This window comes from Aspergillus ochraceoroseus (genome assembly GCF_002846915.1).
Source record: "Aspergillus ochraceoroseus IBT 24754 chromosome Unknown P175scaffold_1, whole genome shotgun sequence".
Classification (NCBI taxonomy): domain Eukaryota; kingdom Fungi; phylum Ascomycota; class Eurotiomycetes; order Eurotiales; family Aspergillaceae; genus Aspergillus; species Aspergillus ochraceoroseus.
The window spans coordinates 3,392,173-3,407,761 of NW_024468476.1; the positions used below are offsets into that span (position 1 = coordinate 3,392,173).

At 53.7% G+C, this 15,589-nt stretch overlaps 7 protein-coding genes across 7 annotated transcripts; 2 read left to right on the forward strand and 5 right to left on the reverse strand.

The window, feature by feature from the left end:
* Nucleotides 1-10: 10 nt before the first annotated feature.
* cpa1 (carbamoyl-phosphate synthase (glutamine-hydrolyzing) CPA1) lies at nucleotides 11-1,906 on the reverse strand. Its single transcript, XM_040896386.1, has one exon. It carries the CDS (start codon nucleotides 1,627-1,629, stop codon nucleotides 268-270), a length of 1,362 nt encoding a protein of 453 aa, XP_040756177.1. The 5' UTR covers nucleotides 1,630-1,906; the 3' UTR covers nucleotides 11-267.
* Nucleotides 1,907-2,193: 287 nt separating this feature from the next.
* P175DRAFT_0554049 (uncharacterized protein) lies at nucleotides 2,194-3,252 on the forward strand (the record flags this gene model as incomplete). Its single annotated transcript, XM_040900532.1, has 2 exons — nucleotides 2,194-2,940; nucleotides 3,011-3,252. Exons 1-2 carry the CDS (start codon nucleotides 2,394-2,396, stop codon nucleotides 3,250-3,252), a joined length of 789 nt encoding a protein of 262 aa, XP_040756178.1. The 5' UTR covers nucleotides 2,194-2,393.
* A 288-nt stretch (nucleotides 3,253-3,540) lies between these two features.
* Nucleotides 3,541-5,346, forward strand: P175DRAFT_0426664 (putative C6 transcription factor; the record flags this gene model as incomplete). Its single annotated transcript, XM_040893190.1, has 1 exon — nucleotides 3,541-5,346. One exon carries the CDS (start codon nucleotides 3,541-3,543, stop codon nucleotides 5,344-5,346), a length of 1,806 nt encoding a protein of 601 aa, XP_040756179.1.
* Nucleotides 5,347-5,444: 98 nt separating this feature from the next.
* On the reverse strand, nucleotides 5,445-7,388 carry P175DRAFT_0429428 (uncharacterized protein; the record flags this gene model as incomplete). The annotated part of the gene is made up of 5 exons (XM_040893363.1): nucleotides 5,445-6,256; nucleotides 6,362-6,749; nucleotides 6,806-6,872; nucleotides 6,938-7,095; nucleotides 7,239-7,388. The coding sequence occupies 5 exons, from the start codon at nucleotides 7,386-7,388 to the stop codon at nucleotides 5,445-5,447; spliced, it is 1,575 nt and encodes a 524-aa protein (XP_040756180.1).
* Nucleotides 7,389-7,697: 309 nt separating this feature from the next.
* On the reverse strand, nucleotides 7,698-9,130 carry P175DRAFT_0497895 (putative DnaJ domain protein Psi). The gene is made up of 3 exons (XM_040896387.1): nucleotides 8,950-9,130; nucleotides 8,218-8,894; nucleotides 7,698-8,134 (listed from the first exon to the last, which is right to left on the reverse strand). Exons 1-3 carry the CDS (start codon nucleotides 9,095-9,097, stop codon nucleotides 7,838-7,840), a joined length of 1,122 nt encoding a protein of 373 aa, XP_040756181.1. The 5' UTR covers nucleotides 9,098-9,130; the 3' UTR covers nucleotides 7,698-7,837.
* On the reverse strand, nucleotides 9,040-11,464 carry cp1 (putative carboxypeptidase S1). The gene is made up of 2 exons (XM_040896337.1): nucleotides 9,773-11,464; nucleotides 9,040-9,671 (listed from the first exon to the last, which is right to left on the reverse strand). The coding sequence occupies exons 1-2, from the start codon at nucleotides 11,333-11,335 to the stop codon at nucleotides 9,339-9,341; spliced, it is 1,896 nt and encodes a 631-aa protein (XP_040756182.1). The 5' UTR covers nucleotides 11,336-11,464; the 3' UTR covers nucleotides 9,040-9,338.
* A 912-nt stretch (nucleotides 11,465-12,376) lies between these two features.
* Nucleotides 12,377-14,750, reverse strand: P175DRAFT_0497897 (uncharacterized protein). Its single transcript, XM_040896388.1, has one exon. It carries the CDS (start codon nucleotides 14,419-14,421, stop codon nucleotides 12,466-12,468), a length of 1,956 nt encoding a protein of 651 aa, XP_040756183.1. The 5' UTR covers nucleotides 14,422-14,750; the 3' UTR covers nucleotides 12,377-12,465.
* Between the last annotated feature and the right edge of the window lie 839 nt (nucleotides 14,751-15,589).

Genomic DNA, 15,589 nt, shown 5'->3' on the forward strand with positions numbered 1-15,589 from the left:
CCCGGTAGATAGTTATGATATTGAAGCCTACACGCGTCCTAGGGTCTTTCAGCGTTGAAATTGCCTCCTCGAATGATTTTTACTAGCTCTGGCGACTACCAAGCGTATGATGACATGTTTCGATACAGAAATGCACTTTTTGCATCAAAAAAGATATATTCAATGAAAAATATTTTGACCGAACTATAAACAAGACCCAAACAAACCCCATAGCCAAATTAATATTCCACCCAGACTCCATATATATATCAGTTCCCGTACGTTCACTCAGGCAGCAGCGGCAGCGGCAGCAGTAGCCTGCATATTCTGCATACCAGTGGTGGGGTGCACGTCAACACGCTCCTTAGGCAGCAGATCAACAAGCAGAGGGCTGGGCAGGCTATCACGGGTAGGGTGGAAAGCTGCCTGGCTGGCCTTGTACTTGCGAACGCTGTCAAGGTAGATGTCGAAGAGGTAAGAGGAGTCAAGAGGACCGCCCTTGGCCTCGGGGTGGAACTGGGTGCTGAAGATGGGGCGAGACTTGTGGATCATACCCTCGTTGCTGGAGTCGTTCAAGTTCACAAAGTAGGGCTTCCAGTCCGAGGGCAGAGTGGATGTGTCCACCGCATATCCGTGGTTCTGGCTGGTGATGTGGCAGCGGCCAGTGGTCAAGTCCAGAGCCGGAATGTTGTGAGCACGGTTACCGTACTTGAGCTTGATGGTACGAGCACCAGTAGCCAAGGCCAGGAGCTGGTGGCCCAGGCAGATACCGAAGATGGGGACCTGAGAGGTCTCCATCAGACGACGGAGGTGGTAGGTGGTGTCCTGGCAGTGGGTTGGGTCGCCAGGGCCGTTGGAGATGAAGACACCGTCAAAGTGGTGGGCCACCTTGTGGATGGGGTAGTCGAAGGGGAACACCGTGACACTGGCACCACGGCTCACGAGGCTGCGCAGAATGTTCTCCTTGACACCGCAGTCGAGGACAGCGACGTGGCACTGAGGATCGGCTGCGCTCACGTGGAAGGGAGCCTTGGTGCTCACCTGGCGAACCAGGTGGATCTGCTCAGGGTCGATAAAGGCCTCATCCTGATCCGCATCATATTCCTCACCGACGGTGATACGAGCCAGGGAAGAACCCTGCTCACGGAGATAGGTGACAATGGCACGAGTATCGACACCGGAGATAGCTGGAACGCCCTCACGAGCGCACCACTCGCCCAGGCTCTCGACTGCGGTCCAGTGGCTGTACTGTTCAGCCACATCCGCCACCACCACACCAGCGGCCTGGAGGTTGGGGGACTCAAAGTACTTGAGCAGACCGTGCTGATCCCGCTCCGCAGAGGGAACGCCGTAGTTACCGATCAGAGGCTGGGTGAACACCAGAATCTGACCACGGTAGGAAGGATCAGTCAGTGACTCGGGGTATCCAACCAGAGAGGTGGTAAAGACCGCCTCTCCCGAGATGTTGGTACGAGCTCCGAAGGACTTTCCGTGGAAGATAGGACCATCTCGGATCGTGAAAGTAGCCCGTTCAGCGGGTTTGTGGGAGCGAACAGTAGCCATGAAGCGAGCTTGGATGGAAGAGCTCATGGGGGAGGACCAGGCGGGAGCCCTGGTGGGCATCACCTTCATCAGTCGGGTGAACATCATTTTGAGTAGAGATTTCGTTCAAGAGTATAGCAGGAATTGAGCAGGGTGGGCGACAGGTAGGTTCAGTAATTTCCAGAGGCTTTCCAGAGGTGATCCGAGATGTAATCCTGTGACGAATTGATTAGGACGATTGGCTGGAATGGGACGTGATGACATACCTGAGAAGTGAAGACAGAGGGTGCCAAACGCATGAACGCGACTTATGAGTACCAGTTCTTAAACTGATATAGGAATTGAAATGGATGGGGAAATGGGGGGGTAATTTAGAAAGGCATGTAGGGAATGGATTGATGGTGGATTGTGTGTGGGATGGGAAGAAATGAGTCAAATGGAAGAAGAAAGAAAGAAAAACGCTTTAAGAGAGAGAGAAATTTTGCCTGGAGCGAAAGTCGGGCCGGTCGGAGAGCACGTGCCGGGGCTTACACCGACTGATGGCGAATGGACCAATCAGCGGCGCCGGATTTCGGAGGCGATAATCCGCTTAATTATTCCACTTTATTTTCTTATCTTTGAGCTATAGAGAGATCTATTTAGCCTCATATCAGTCCCTATAAGGTAGAGGTAGAGGATAGAGAGCTCTATACGGCTGCAATCGGCTTGTTTCATTCGGCTCTTTTTGAAGAATTGGAAAATAGTTACACATCTACTACGATCGGTGCATTCTGTGATATGTCCCGAACCTGTGGTATATATACCGTTCAAATGCCCCTTTCATCGGATGCAACGATACAGACCAAGGGGTTGATCCTCTATCTCCATTATCAATGGTCGTCCCAAAATACTACGTGGGAGCTATCATAGCCTGCATCATATCCATCATCTCCCTCAGCGCCGCCATTGTACCTCGCCTCACAGCCTACCAACCTACCCTCCAATCCCAAACCCCCCTAGATGGACCGGGGTGTGATGGATCCGGCATAGTTGATCCAGATGGCCGATGCAGCGGCGACGGAATTCTCAATCCCATTCCGGATCCAGACCGGGAAGGGTTCAAGTTCGACAACCCGTCGACGGACTGTGAATATGTTACGCAGATGTACATCTACGATACCTTTAAAGTGCTGGAAAAGGACATGACCAAGCTGTTCACTTACATCCACAAGGACGTGGACTTTCATGTCATGGGCCACCATCCGATTGCGGGACATTATCACGACCTCATGCATTTCTATGTCAATGCGCTGCGTCGGGTGGCCATGTGCTTTTCCGAACATGCAGAGCGGTTTGAGGTGCATCCACAGGCTATTCATGGGGGTTGTAATAGCAAGTGGTCGGTCCAGGAAGTGCTGTTTAAGGGACTGATGAACTCAGGTAGGATCTTTCAACCCTAACAGCGTGTACTTCTGGGGGGGGGGGGCCATGTTTGATGCTAATCGGTTAGGGGATGCATTTGAGGTCGTCAATGTCTGGGTAACCCGATGGCATCACGGACAGATGGTCGAAATTCGAACCTTTGTAGACCAGGGCCGGATCACCGAGGCACTGCACAAGAACGAGTTATGGTGGAATGCCACGTCAAACCGGGAGAATCTGCAGTACATGCCTGGCCCAGCAGGCATGCCGGATTTGAAGGAACTGGAAAAATATCTAGGCTATCCAGATGGTCGCAAGTATCAAGATTGACCTGTCTTGACCGTTAGATCCTGATCAGTGTTAGGGTTCGATCTTACCTTAATTTGACTCTTGCATTCTTTCCTACTATGTAGTATCAAAGACATAACTTGCAACACTTTCTTCCCAGTAAAATGAGGCTCGGTTGGTGTCGGCCTGCTAAATTTGGCATAGACAAGTCATGTGATGCGAGATGCTCAGTTAACAATTCAAACTCAAGACAATTTCACAAGTCAACTACTTCCTCCCCCCCTCCCCCCCCCCCAATTTCATATTCATCTCGTATTGTATGGGAAAACCATGGCTGATCAGGGGAGAAAGCGGTCCCGAGTGGCCTGCACCTCCTGCCAGTCCCGCAAGCGTAAGTGCTCAGGTGACCAGCCATGCACGACATGCGCGCAATTCGGCTCAGACTGCCACTATGACCTGCTCTCGCGCAAGAAGAAAGACATCCGGCATTTTCAATCGCAGTCGGGCCCTCTGCTCAGCTCGGGTGCGCTCCCAACCGAGATTGCCGCCAAACGACCCGACCAGGCGACTTCAGCGTCGTCGCTGGCCGCACTACTCGTCAAGGCGCTGGAGGCGAATTCCGGCGCCGCATTCGCGCGACGACTGAACCCCAAGAACGAGCTCGCCGGCACCTCGAAACTCCATCTGTTCGGCTGGAATGTTGGGGCCCGGTATCCGACCCCCGAATGGACGCAGTCTCTAGCCACCGTCAAGCCCAGGCCCGTCGTGGAGATCATCTCCCAGGACGAAATGCGGTCCCTGGCCGGGGTCTTCTTCGAGAAAGTTGATCCATGCTACCCCTTCATCGACCGCGACACTCTCCTCCGCCAAGTGGGCCGGCGATGGCTACCGCCAGCAGCCGAGTCCGCACTGGCATACGGACCCTACGACGCGGTGCTCTGCGGCGTCGCAGCCTTCGGATACCTCTTCTCCCGGCGCCACGCCATCCCCGCAGAACTGCACCTGGTCGAGTCGGCTCGCTCCATCCTCGAACAGAGCCTGCAAGCCGACCCAGCCTCCCCGCTGGACACTGTAACGGGGTGGGTGCTGCGCGTCGCCTACCTACGCATGACCACCACCGCACACGCAGCGTGGATGGCCAGCTGCACGCTCATGCACCTCATCGAATCCACCGGCCTGCACCAGGAACCGTCTTCGCATATCGCGCTCGACCGGGCCACGGAACCAGGCACCCCAGAAACGCGGCGCCGTCTCTTCGGCATGGCGCGCCACCTGAACGTATGGATCTCCTTCGAACTCGGGCGGTCCCGCGTCGTACTCCAAGGCGCAACCACAACCACCTCCTCACCATCATCCTCTTCTTCTTCTTCTTCTTCCTCCTCCTCCTCCTCCTCTTCTCTCCCTCCAGCCCCGCATCCAATCCCCACCACCACCACCACCACCACCGACATTTACAACCTCCTCCCTATATCGGAGAGCCTCGACCCCACCGAAGCCCAGCACACATCCAACCTCGAAGCCGCCCTGACCTCCGTGCTGGATATCGGGTACGTCCAGCCGCACCTCATCCTGGTGCAATGCAACCTCATGCTCTGCATCTACCGCCGCCTGCGGGCCTTCAACTCGCTCATCCCAGCGGACCTCCTGGATCGCGTGCTCGCTCTCTCGCGCAGGGGCCTCCGGGCCGCCGCCGACCTCGTCGCCATCAACAGCCCCTGGCACCAGACCGCCAACGTGCCGTTCCAGGTCGTCTGCACGCTGCTCGCAATCGATACCCGCGCCTCCCTGGGCATGCTCCGCGATGCCATGCGCACCCTGCACCAGGTCGCCGCCGCCTATGACACCGAGGTCATGCGCGAGGCCTACACCACCGCTTACCTGATGGTGCTCGTGCACCACCGCCGCAAGGAAGAAGATATGCGCTCCCTCCGCGACGTGCTGCAGTTGGGCCGCTCTCCTGGACTTCCGCAGCTGCCGGTGGCAGTGGCAGTGGCAGCGCCGGTCGCAGAGCCGCCGGTCACAGAGCCCGCCCTGCAGTCGGACCATACGCTTTCGGATTATCCCGGGTTTACGTGGCTCAGCGATATCTTGCTGGATATTCCTAGTCTACGGGATTTCGATATGGATGGGTCATGATGATCTGTGCTATGAGATGATTGGTATTGGAGACGAATTTCTCCCAACGCTTGGGCAGAGAGGACGGTATGCAGAAGTTGGAGTGGCTGGGTCCCCGTTCATTCATCTTTACCCTGCTTATCGCTTCGTCGTCCTCTCGCGGGAGTGATTCCCGTGGACCACGCTACACGGCCGAGCTTCCATAATACCCACAGGAACCCGAGCACTATTACAATCACGGTGCCCGTCTCGATGACCTGGCTTTGGAAGAATCCTGCATGTCCCAGCCGCAGAACAGGGACCTCCACTTCCTCTACAAGACGGTGGTGCTGGCGATGCTGCGATGGATGCAGCTGGTAGAACATCGTGCGCGGACCAAACAGGCTCTCCCAGCCCAGATTTACTCGGTCAAACGGGTTCATTGCCATCTTGGTGCCGTCTTCGGCGGTGCACGCCCAGAAGACTACGGGCCACGGCACCGACGTGGATCGATACCCCGATTCCGAGGGAGGGAGGTATCGCAGATGCAGGGGGACAGTTACGTTCCACGCTTCGCTACTTTGATCTGACGGGGACGGAGTAGCCAGCTCCAGCAGCCAGTTGGAGCCCCATTGGGATATGGACCAATCTGGTGCTTCGAGATCTGTCTGCCCCGCGACGGAACGAAGCGCGACAAGGTTATGTGATTCGAGGAACAAAGGGTCTGTCGTGGAAAGCTGGTACTTGTCGCCGAAGATCGACGAGGGCAGGGTGAGGTATGTGTGAAGTGCGCATGTCGCATCAGGCGGACCGGGAGGTTTCTTGATCGCCGCGCGGGGCATCGAAATGGTCATTGTTGGATGTAATCCGGTGGGGGGGGCGAAGGACACGGAGTAAGTTGCGTCCGCCGGAAGGGGGTGATGGCGAGAAGGGAACGAGAAAAGGGTCGGCTCTATACGAAAGTCAAGTCAGCAATCTTCCTTTTTTTTTTTTTTTTTTTCCCCTTTGTTTTCTTTCCTGTATATGTATGTATATGTATATATTCTTGAAAACATACTCAACTCCGTATCCTCCCCAACAACCGCCAATAATCCACCCATCTTGATCTCCTCCGGGTCCGTTGCCTGTTCAGCACCCAGAAGCCCAACTTCCACTTTATCCGTGCCCGCCGCATGTTTCCGAATCGTCTCAGTCCAACCTGGGGCCCCTTCCGGCGCACGCGACCAAAGCCCGGACATCGTCAAGGCATGCGATATGCTATCATAGTTAAGATCGACCGAATCCGCCGATAAAAGCAACGCCGCATGGCGAGAACACGCCAGATCATCCCGGGCGCAAATTTCCTGCTGTAGGTACGTAACGAGGGTATCGAGGGAGGGCAGGGATTCGTAGAACTGGTAGGCAGCCGTGGAAGCAGCAGAGCGAGTGGAGAGAATGAAGGATTTCTTCCTCATGTTCGTCAGCGTAACCAGGCAAAACCAAGAAAGAAAGAAAGACAAACCTCGGCATTCTCACACTTTAACCTGGGATCGAAGGCTTTCTTAAGCAATGTACACAATCCCGATTCCCTGAGCACATACATTAGCTCTCTTCTCCGTTGCCCCCACACAACTAGAACAAAAATACTCACGACCCCCGCTTCGTCACTTCTCCTTCTCCTACACGCACCGGGGAAAAAAACACATGCAACCCAGCCGAAACCCGACTCGAAAACGGAGCTAGAGCATGATATTGTCTCTGCGTAGCCCAGCGAAGATGAATCCGATGGGATTGTCCAAGGACTTGACGGAGCTAGATCCATAAACAATTATCAGTATCAATCATCCCATCTCATCATCGGTTTGTTATTGGGTATGGTTCTGCTCTGCTCTGCTCTGTTCTGTTCTCCACTGTTCAACAAACAGCCCACCAGGTAAGGAAACCAGGATACACACCTCTTCGGGCAGCTCATCCACACGAAAGGTCACGCGTTCTTCGCGGGCTCCGTCGATGTCGTGGATTGAGAGGGAGTCCGGGGAGAGGATTGCTTGGTTGAATGTGAAGGGGGCGTCGGGGTGTTGGATGAAGGTTATTCTTTGGCGCATTCTTTCTACTTTCTTTACTGGAGGAAAGGAAAGGGAAAGAAAGAGAGAGAAAGAGAGAGAAAGAGAAAGGAATGGGAGTTTGAAGAGTTTAAGAGAGAGAGAGAGAGAGAGAGAGCGAGCGAGCGAGCGAGAAAGGAGGTTTCTTGCATCTTTGAGTAGCCGATAAGATAAGCCCAAGTTACTATATATATATATATACATACACACTGGGTAGATTAATATCTATGAGCTGTTACAAAAACATACATATATTAAGTCATTTGAGATATTAAATGAAATCATAATTAAGTAAAATAGGGTTTATTCATCAGAACTAAACATGCTAGTTAAGTATGGAGAAAGTATGCAGAATCATCTCATCATAAACAATTCGCGAATCAACCGTGCTCGCGCCCAACGCCAAAAATGCTAGGATGAATTCCCAATGAAAGAAAGAAGAAGAAAAAAAGTTACGGGAGCACGCTCTTCAGAGTCTCTTTCTGAGAAGCAGACAGCGTCGCAGGGAATCTGACATTGACACGGACGATAAGATCGCCCCGCTCACTGGGCTTCTTCGAGATGGTCATTCCAAGTCCCGGGAATCGCTCTTCGTATCCCGGGGATGTTGGACCAGGCTTGGAGACACGGATCGATTTGCCGTCGATGGTACGCACGATCCGCTCCCAGCCGGTCAGAGCTTCTTTGAGACTGAGTTCCACTGTTGTGATGAGATGGTCGCCTTGTCGTTTGAAGTTGGGGTGTTCTTTCTGTATAGAATCGTCAGTACGCTGTGCGATGCCACCAATGCAGAAAGAAGAGAGAGAGAGGGGGGGGGGGGGGGGGATCTTACCTCTGTCACAATGAGATGCACATCCTGTCGCCCGCCTTCCTCCTGATCACCGACGCCGCGGTATTTAAACTTGGATCCAGTCCGCAGACCAGGCTTAATAGTCGCTTCCAACGTAACATCCTGAACGGTCCGTTTGCCGCTCGCATCAAACGCCTTGCTCTTCACGGTAACTTTCTTCGTCGTACCCCGCATAAGCTCCTCCAGCGTGAGTGGCAGCTGCTTCTCCATAATCGTCGGCTCTGGCGTCGGAGCCCGCGGAGACTGCTGGAACCCGCCTGGTCCGCGACTGGTGCGGAACCTAGGCCCAGCAGCGCCTCCCAAACCACCGCCCAACCCGCCGCCCAGCATCGAGAAGATATCGGCTTCGTCCAGGCCGCCGCCGGCGCCACTCGACTTGGCGAAGTTCCGGAAAATATCGTCCGCAGAGCTGAACTGGAACCCACCGGCGCCGCCAGGCCCAGTCGAGAAATGGAAGGTGCGTGTCCCGCCGCCTCCCGCGGGCATGCCGCCAAAGCCGCCGGGCATGCCACCTTCGAAGGGCGAGGCGCCGGCGCCGGCGCCGGGACCGCCCGCAGACGGGGGCGGGGGGCCACCACGGAGGAGATATTCGAGGCCGAACTGATCATAGACTTTACGTTTCTCAGGGTCTGAGAGGACTTCGTATGCTTGGGACACATCTACGGAAGAAAGAAATTAGCATGGGCCGACCCGGTAGAGCCGGGGGATGCCTACCTTTGAATTTCTCGGCGGCGTTTGGGTCGTTCTTGTTCTTGTCTGGGTGATACTTCAACGCCGACTTGCGGTATGCCTTCTTGATGTCATCCTGCGAGGCATCCGGCTTGATCCCCAGGGCATCGTATAGCTTTGTCTCTGCGACCATTTTGGCGGGAATGGTGGAGAAAGAAGAAAAAGAAAACAAAATATGGATATCAACAGAGTCCTAATTGGCGGAATCCAAGTAGAATATAAATGCAGGACTGAGAGGAGGAGGCAGTGGTGGGTGAAGGGGGGAAGAGAGTAGGAGCAGCTCGAATGACGTAGAAGATTCGACCGGACGGCGGCACGAAAATGATAAGGACAGACAACGGGACTCAAATCAGACAACTGCGGACACTGAACAATCAAGACGACATAATGGTTCTTAAAGGGTCAGTCAGGTTCAGGTTCAGAGTGGAATATGCAGAAAGAAGATGATGGCCAACTGTGACTGACGTGTGTGTGACTGACTGACTGTTGACCGCAACTCCAGAAGGTTCGAGAAGCTTCTCTTTCTCTTTCTTCGCTCCGGGATGGAGATCGGGTTTCTTACATTCCCCATTCAAAGCATATTGAAAGCATTCCAAGAGTGACGCCGTCATAGACAATACAACATCGTCAACCATTTCTGAACAGTCAACAGGACCTCCCCTCCTCTGATCGCTTGCCTGAAGCGGATAGTCCCGGTGGAACTCTCGGTAAGCTGAGGCCAAGTGTGGGTTTTTTTGCACTACGCCTACAGAGGATCTCCTCTTTTACTCAACATGGTTCGAGATGGTTAAACTAATTCTATTTCTATCTTGGGACCCGAGGTATCGCCGTCGACCACAATGTAATCCTTGATCGTTGCGGTTCCATTAACCACGCTCTGAGTCTGCTCATCGGTACAGGAGGAACGAAGAGAGAGAATGTAGCAAGTGGGGTCCGGACTGTCCGGGACCAAGTTCGTGATGTTCCAGGTCGAGGATGGACCCTTGCTGGAATACGTGCGATGCTGAATCGTGGACACCCGGCCAGTGGCAATGTCCCGGTTGAAAAGGGCACGGTGGAAAATCTCATACGCCGTCTGCGGTTGGTACGCTGGTACCTCGTGGCCGGCTTCGAACACCCGGGTGAACGAGAAATTCCCGTACTGACGCACCAGCCCGCCGACGTAGGAGGAGTTGGTCTGCACGGATGCATAGCCCGCCGCGCGGAACTGGGCTGCATCACGGTAGTTCACCTGCAAACTCACCTGTTCGCCGCCGTTCCATGGGCAAGCGTAGTCTCGATCGCCGTACACCAAGGCCACCTTGATACCGGAGTCGAGAACATACGCCAAGTCCTCCAGGTACCCGTGCACATCCGCCCGTGGGTAGTCGCCCGTGCTGGAGAAGCCGTCGTAAACACTGTCAGTAGATTCCGTGAAGTTGACCGGAACCCCCAAGGCCCCCTGGACCCAGTGCTGGCTCAGGTAACCGAGGAAGTAGGGCGGGGGGAAAGGATCGGGGTCGAAATGTGAGATATCGTAGTAGCCCCGGCCGGCGTGCAAGATATAAGGGCCCTCCACGTTGTTACTGCAGTAGTCGTTGGCGACCTGGCACGCGCGGTTGACCGTGGCGTTGTTCCCATACATCTGGGGGTCCCCCTCCAAGGCGAGCTGGCGGCACCGTGTAATCAAGTCCTTACAGCCACCCGGCTTACTCCACGCCTCCATCGCCGCGTCATACACCGTTTGGTTGATAGCGGGGATCCCATAGGTATTGTTATAGGCCATCTGGGGATACGACTCGCCCTGAACGAGCAAGTCAACGCATCCGTTGATAATGCCCAGTGTGTCCAGGTGGATATAATGGGCTTCCCCGGGCCCAGTCAGCGAGCCATTGGCAATCTTCTCGTTCTGCTCCTGGAAGAGCGCAGTGAAAGCCGGGCCATAGCGCCCACCATAAGACTCGGTCCAGATGCTGACCCGGTCGTTCAGCGGCTTATACTCGGGGAACTCCGTAAACCAGGTCTGGGCAAAGTGCCACAGAGCGCGGGCCGCGTTCGCCGTGGTATTGGCGGAGCTGGACCGGTTCAGACTGGGGAACGTACCGACGTAGAAAGTGTTGTTCTGCTCCGGGACGGTCGTCGTCGTCGTCGTCGTCGTCGTCGTCGTCCATCCGGAGACGTTACGCACCCCAGAGACCTGGTCATAGGTTCCATTGGTGGGGAGATCGTAGCTGAACCCGACCTGATTCGGCTGGTCGATATAAAGCATGTTGACGTAGTTATTCCACGACCAAGGATTCGGCTGCGTCGAGTTGGAGTCCGCAGCGACCCGACATGGTCCATTCTCCTGCAGGAGACCGATCATGGACGAGCTGCCGGGCCCGCCGTTCATCCAGATCGACAGCGGGGCATTCACGGGGTCATTCCGCGATTCGAAAAACCAGAAAAAGGTGTTGATCGGATACTGCTGGGCCAGTCCCAGATCCCGGAGGGTGCCGGGGGGCAGATGGACATAGCCGGAGTATGATTTCACGCCCGGTGTCGTTTCACAGATCCCAGGCTATTTCATTGGATAGGGCAACTCGTTAGAACGGAGCCCTCTTGAAGAGATGCATCATGTTATAACTATCCGAGAGGGTTCGAATGGAAAATCATTCTAGACTCAGCTGCTGTACCTGTTTGTAGGAAATCGTGACCCCTTTCTGGCTCTTCGACTCGATCACTTTGACTCCCTCTGGAGTAGGTGGGAAGTACTGCCCGGTGACAGCACCGACCAAACTGGCGGTGACGCCCACAAGCGATAAAAACGAAGGCATTGATGGTGCAAGTAGCCCTCCGGCCATAAATCCGAAGGAGGGGAAGAAAGTGAGAGAAAAAAGAAAAAAGGATGCAACCGTGGAGGTGGAGGGAAGGGAATAGTGCATATTCTTATTTACCCGAATCCTCAGCATCGGATGCATCACGTAAGAGGGGAAGAGCCATGGATTGGCCGGAGACAGCAATAGTCAATGTAATATTGCGATCGTGTTGACTTGTAACTGATCAGTTCCACTCAGATCTTCATGGCTAGGGTTCAAGAGTATATATATTGGCCATCATTTTGGCGTGGAAGGAGATATTCAGAGTGAAATATATTTATAGTTAGTCGGAATTACCCAGTCATGAGCAAGATACATCTAAATAGGAGATCACACATCAGATACCTATCTTTATTCCTCGTACAGTTCGGCTCGCAGCCCTAATCATCATCGAGTGGAATCGAAAAGAACCGAGACGCCCAGGTATTCCCATGCAGGATATTCTCCAAGCACCAACGCCCAAAACGCTACAAATCAAAACAAAACAGCACGGATATCTTGACGCTGACCAACACGGAGGTAGAACCAAGAAATACAGGAGACAGAAAGATATGTCCTCAGGGTTGTATATGCACAAAAAAAAAAAAAAAAAAAAGAAAAGAAAGAAAGAAAGAAAAAGGGTAAATCAAGATAAAATGGGGAGAGTGTGTGAGAAATCAACGGCTTAGTTGACCGTCACTACTGCCTGGCTCTCACTTTTGATAGGCTCCGTCGATTCAGTCTCCGGATGACTCGCTTTCTCAGTGTGGGTAGTGTCGTTGGTTTTGGGCTGTTCGAGACTCGCGCTAGACCCATCATCTTGAGTGCTGACCTCGGTTTCTGATGCCGCATCCGATGCCCGCACACTCGACACGGAGTGGAATTCATCCTTTTCGAGAGACACCTCGTTGAATTCGCCTGCTTCATCCGATGAGGTCTCAGCGGGGTCGTTCTGAGGGTTAAGAGGCAGCTCTGCGAACCCATCCAGAGCACCATGTGTGGAGCCCGGGGTGAAAGAAGGAGTATCGTATGGGGTAGGCGAGGTACTGGGAGACACGGGCCTCGATGGCGAATTTGACGCTCGTTGAGGATTGCGTGGTGGAAGTGAAGGAGGTTGCCGTTTTGGAATGGTGACGAGACGAGCCCGAGTGAAGGTGGGAGACGGGCGCCTGCCTTCCAGTGGCAAATTGGGGGCCTCAACGGAGACAGGGGAAGAGGAATTGGTGACGCTGTCGCGTCTGGAAACTCTTGCGCTGCTGACCTCGTGAACTTCCAGATCGTCGTCGTTGATCAAATCTGGATCAATAATACCCTGGTCAGGGCTGCGGAAGGGGGATTCATCATGTTCCGGGATGACGGTATCCCAGCGGTTCTCCTCGTCCTCCCATGGGGATGGTTCTAGGCGGTCCGCGGGGTCTCGATTACTCCGTGAAGACGCACGGCTAATCGATGTGGGAGCAGTCAAGGGCCCATCGGCTGTCTGAGTGCCGCGGTCCACACTGGCGTAACTCTGGACACTGGTGCGCCAGCTGTTACGCGGCGAACTGTCAAGACTACGGCGGAAAGTTGCGTAGACAGGACTCCCTGGGTTTGGTCTAAACTCGAACGCTTCTTGACTTGGCCTGATTTTAGTCCCCGCCTCGCGGATAAACAGGCCTTCCGCCTCCAACGCCTTCACTCCGAACGGATCGGGGTCCTCGGGGTCGGGTATGCCAAAGGACGCATTGGCCTGCAGCTCCAAGTCTCCGGGAGTTTCACCGGGAGGAGGAAGCAGACTCTCATCCACATTCAGGTCACCCTGGGCCGCCTTGACCGTCTGGAGCAGAGTTGCAATTGAAGGGGGAGGTCTCCTGGCTTTACCGGCTAAGATGTCTGTTACGGATATGCGCTCCCCATAGAACCGCTCATTTTCATCCGTGCGTTCGATGATGATGGTTCCATCCACCTGGACGCCGGCATACAGACCACGACTCTTCATGTAGGTCCAGATCGGAGCTTGTCGCTTGTGGACTTCGGAGTCAAGCACACCTCCCATTCCAACGGGACCGGCAGCGGCGCTGACCTCTCCCCCTAGTGTACATCGGACCTTCTTGAACGCCTCCAAAGCCTCGTAGGTATTGATCACCACGACGCAGTCGTAGATATCAACGCCGGCAAGGAACCCAATACCGGCGGTATGCAGCATGATACCGGAAGGTGGACTCCATTCCCCGGTCTCTGGAATCCGGGCCAGCAGCACGCCACTTCCACCCGATCCACTGATCCAGAGACCGGTGCGCATGGTGGTGAATATGGCCAATCCCTTGGCTTCCTTGACGACTTTGGACGGGATCTTTTTCAGGACGCGCTGTTTGCCTCTGGGGCGGTCGATTTTGCCGGGTTCCTTATTCACGGCACTGTCTGTGCTTTGTCGATCGGATTCGGCGTCGTTATTGGCGTAGAAGCCATCCTTGCAGAAGCTTCGTAGAATTCGAGCTGCTTTATCACTTTCTTTATCGAGGGACATGGGCCAAAACGCTTCAGCACCGACACGATTGGACAAACGGTTGACGGGATCGCCCAGCTTGTCGAGAGTGTGCCATGCTTTATCGAACCCCTTCTTAGAGGTTCCCTTTGTCCTTTCCCAGAGCGAGGGCGCCATTTTTTGCGGTTCGAATGGGCCACGCTTGGTTGGAAGGGATAAAGAGAAGATGAGTAGAAGTATAAGTCTCAAGGACTCGATGAATTTTTTTTTTTTTTTTTCTTTTCCCTTTTGAGGGACTATAGCAGTATATGGTAGATCACAAGCCACGCAAAAGTGACGGGAACAGCAAGCATATGTCGCCTCAATATTTCTTAATGCGACCCGGGAATGTATGAGAGACGGAAAGCGGCCAGCTATGATGTCGTTGCTGACACAGGCCGCGGAATGTGTGTGCTTCAAAAATGCACGCTATCCACGAGGAGAAAGGGCGTAAAAAGCGATGTACTGTGTATTTGAAATCAGCTGGCGGGGGCGAAATAAAAGTCGCGCTGAGAAATACTGGCTGCACTGGGTCATGATCAATCAGCCTTGTGAACTTTTCGCCGTGCTATCCGTGTTCGAGACCAGCCAGTCAGATGGGTGGCAATCGAAGGATCCAGTGGGATACCAGGAGAGGGGAACCGCGGATGGAGAAACCATGGGCTTGCTCACCTAGTGAAGACTAACGAAAGGCTATGCTTCCGAGAGAATTAGGTCAGGATTCGATGCAAGAAAGAGTTAGATTCCAGCGGATGATGAATGATGAGGATTTTGTTGAATCGAGCAAGGGATACACTCTAGTATAGTCCACAGGATGTATGTCAGTAGGTAGATACCCCTACAGGAGGGAAGGGGATCGGATTCAAGAAAGAGAGAAGGAGGGAAGAAAGAGGAAGAAAGGATGAGTCGAGAGGAGGAAAAGGGCGTCATAATATAGCAAGGAAGCGACATCATCGTCAGGGACTGATGCCAGCACGGCTGGATCGGAAACGCATGGTTGGAAAGCGCTGGAAGTGGCGCTGTGGCTGGTCCGGAAGATGGGGAAGTTGATTCTGCTGAGATCGTAGTAGAGACTTGGAAGAATAAAGTATGATGGAGGAGGAAGAGATGAAGATGAAGATGAAGAAGAAGATGTGATGGGGATGATTACCTGTACTCTGGTATATTCCAGTGATACACACATTTCTTTCCTTCTTTCCTTCTTTCTTTCTTTCTTTTGGATTTATTCTCTTCTATTCTCTCTTATTCTCTTGATATTTACAGAATTATAATGAACAATCTATTGTGTTTAAACCCAGAATGGTAC

Bases quoted from the DNA above. Each gene is read 5' to 3' on its own strand.
- cpa1 (XM_040896386.1), bottom strand. From the start codon at position 1,629: ATGATGTTCACCCGACTGATGAAGGTGATGCCCACCAGGGCTCCCGCC.
- P175DRAFT_0497895 (XM_040896387.1), bottom strand. From the start codon at position 9,097: ATGGTCGCAGAGACAAAGCTATACGATGCCCTGGGGATCAAGCCGGAT. The intron at 8,895-8,949 runs GTAGGCATCCCC...TTTCTTCCGTAG, and splicing joins CGCCGCCGAGAAATTCAAAG to ATGTGTCCCAAGCATACGAA. The intron at 8,135-8,217 runs GTAAGATCCCCC...GATTCTATACAG, and splicing joins TGCATCTCATTGTGACAGAG to AAAGAACACCCCAACTTCAA.
- P175DRAFT_0497897 (XM_040896388.1), bottom strand. From the start codon at position 14,421: ATGGCGCCCTCGCTCTGGGAAAGGACAAAGGGAACCTCTAAGAAGGGG.
- cp1 (XM_040896337.1), bottom strand. From the start codon at position 11,335: ATGAACGGCGGGCCCGGCAGCTCGTCCATGATCGGTCTCCTGCAGGAG. The intron at 9,672-9,772 runs ATAGAAATAGAA...GCCTCAGCTTAC, and splicing joins GCGATACCTCGGGTCCCAAG to CGAGAGTTCCACCGGGACTA.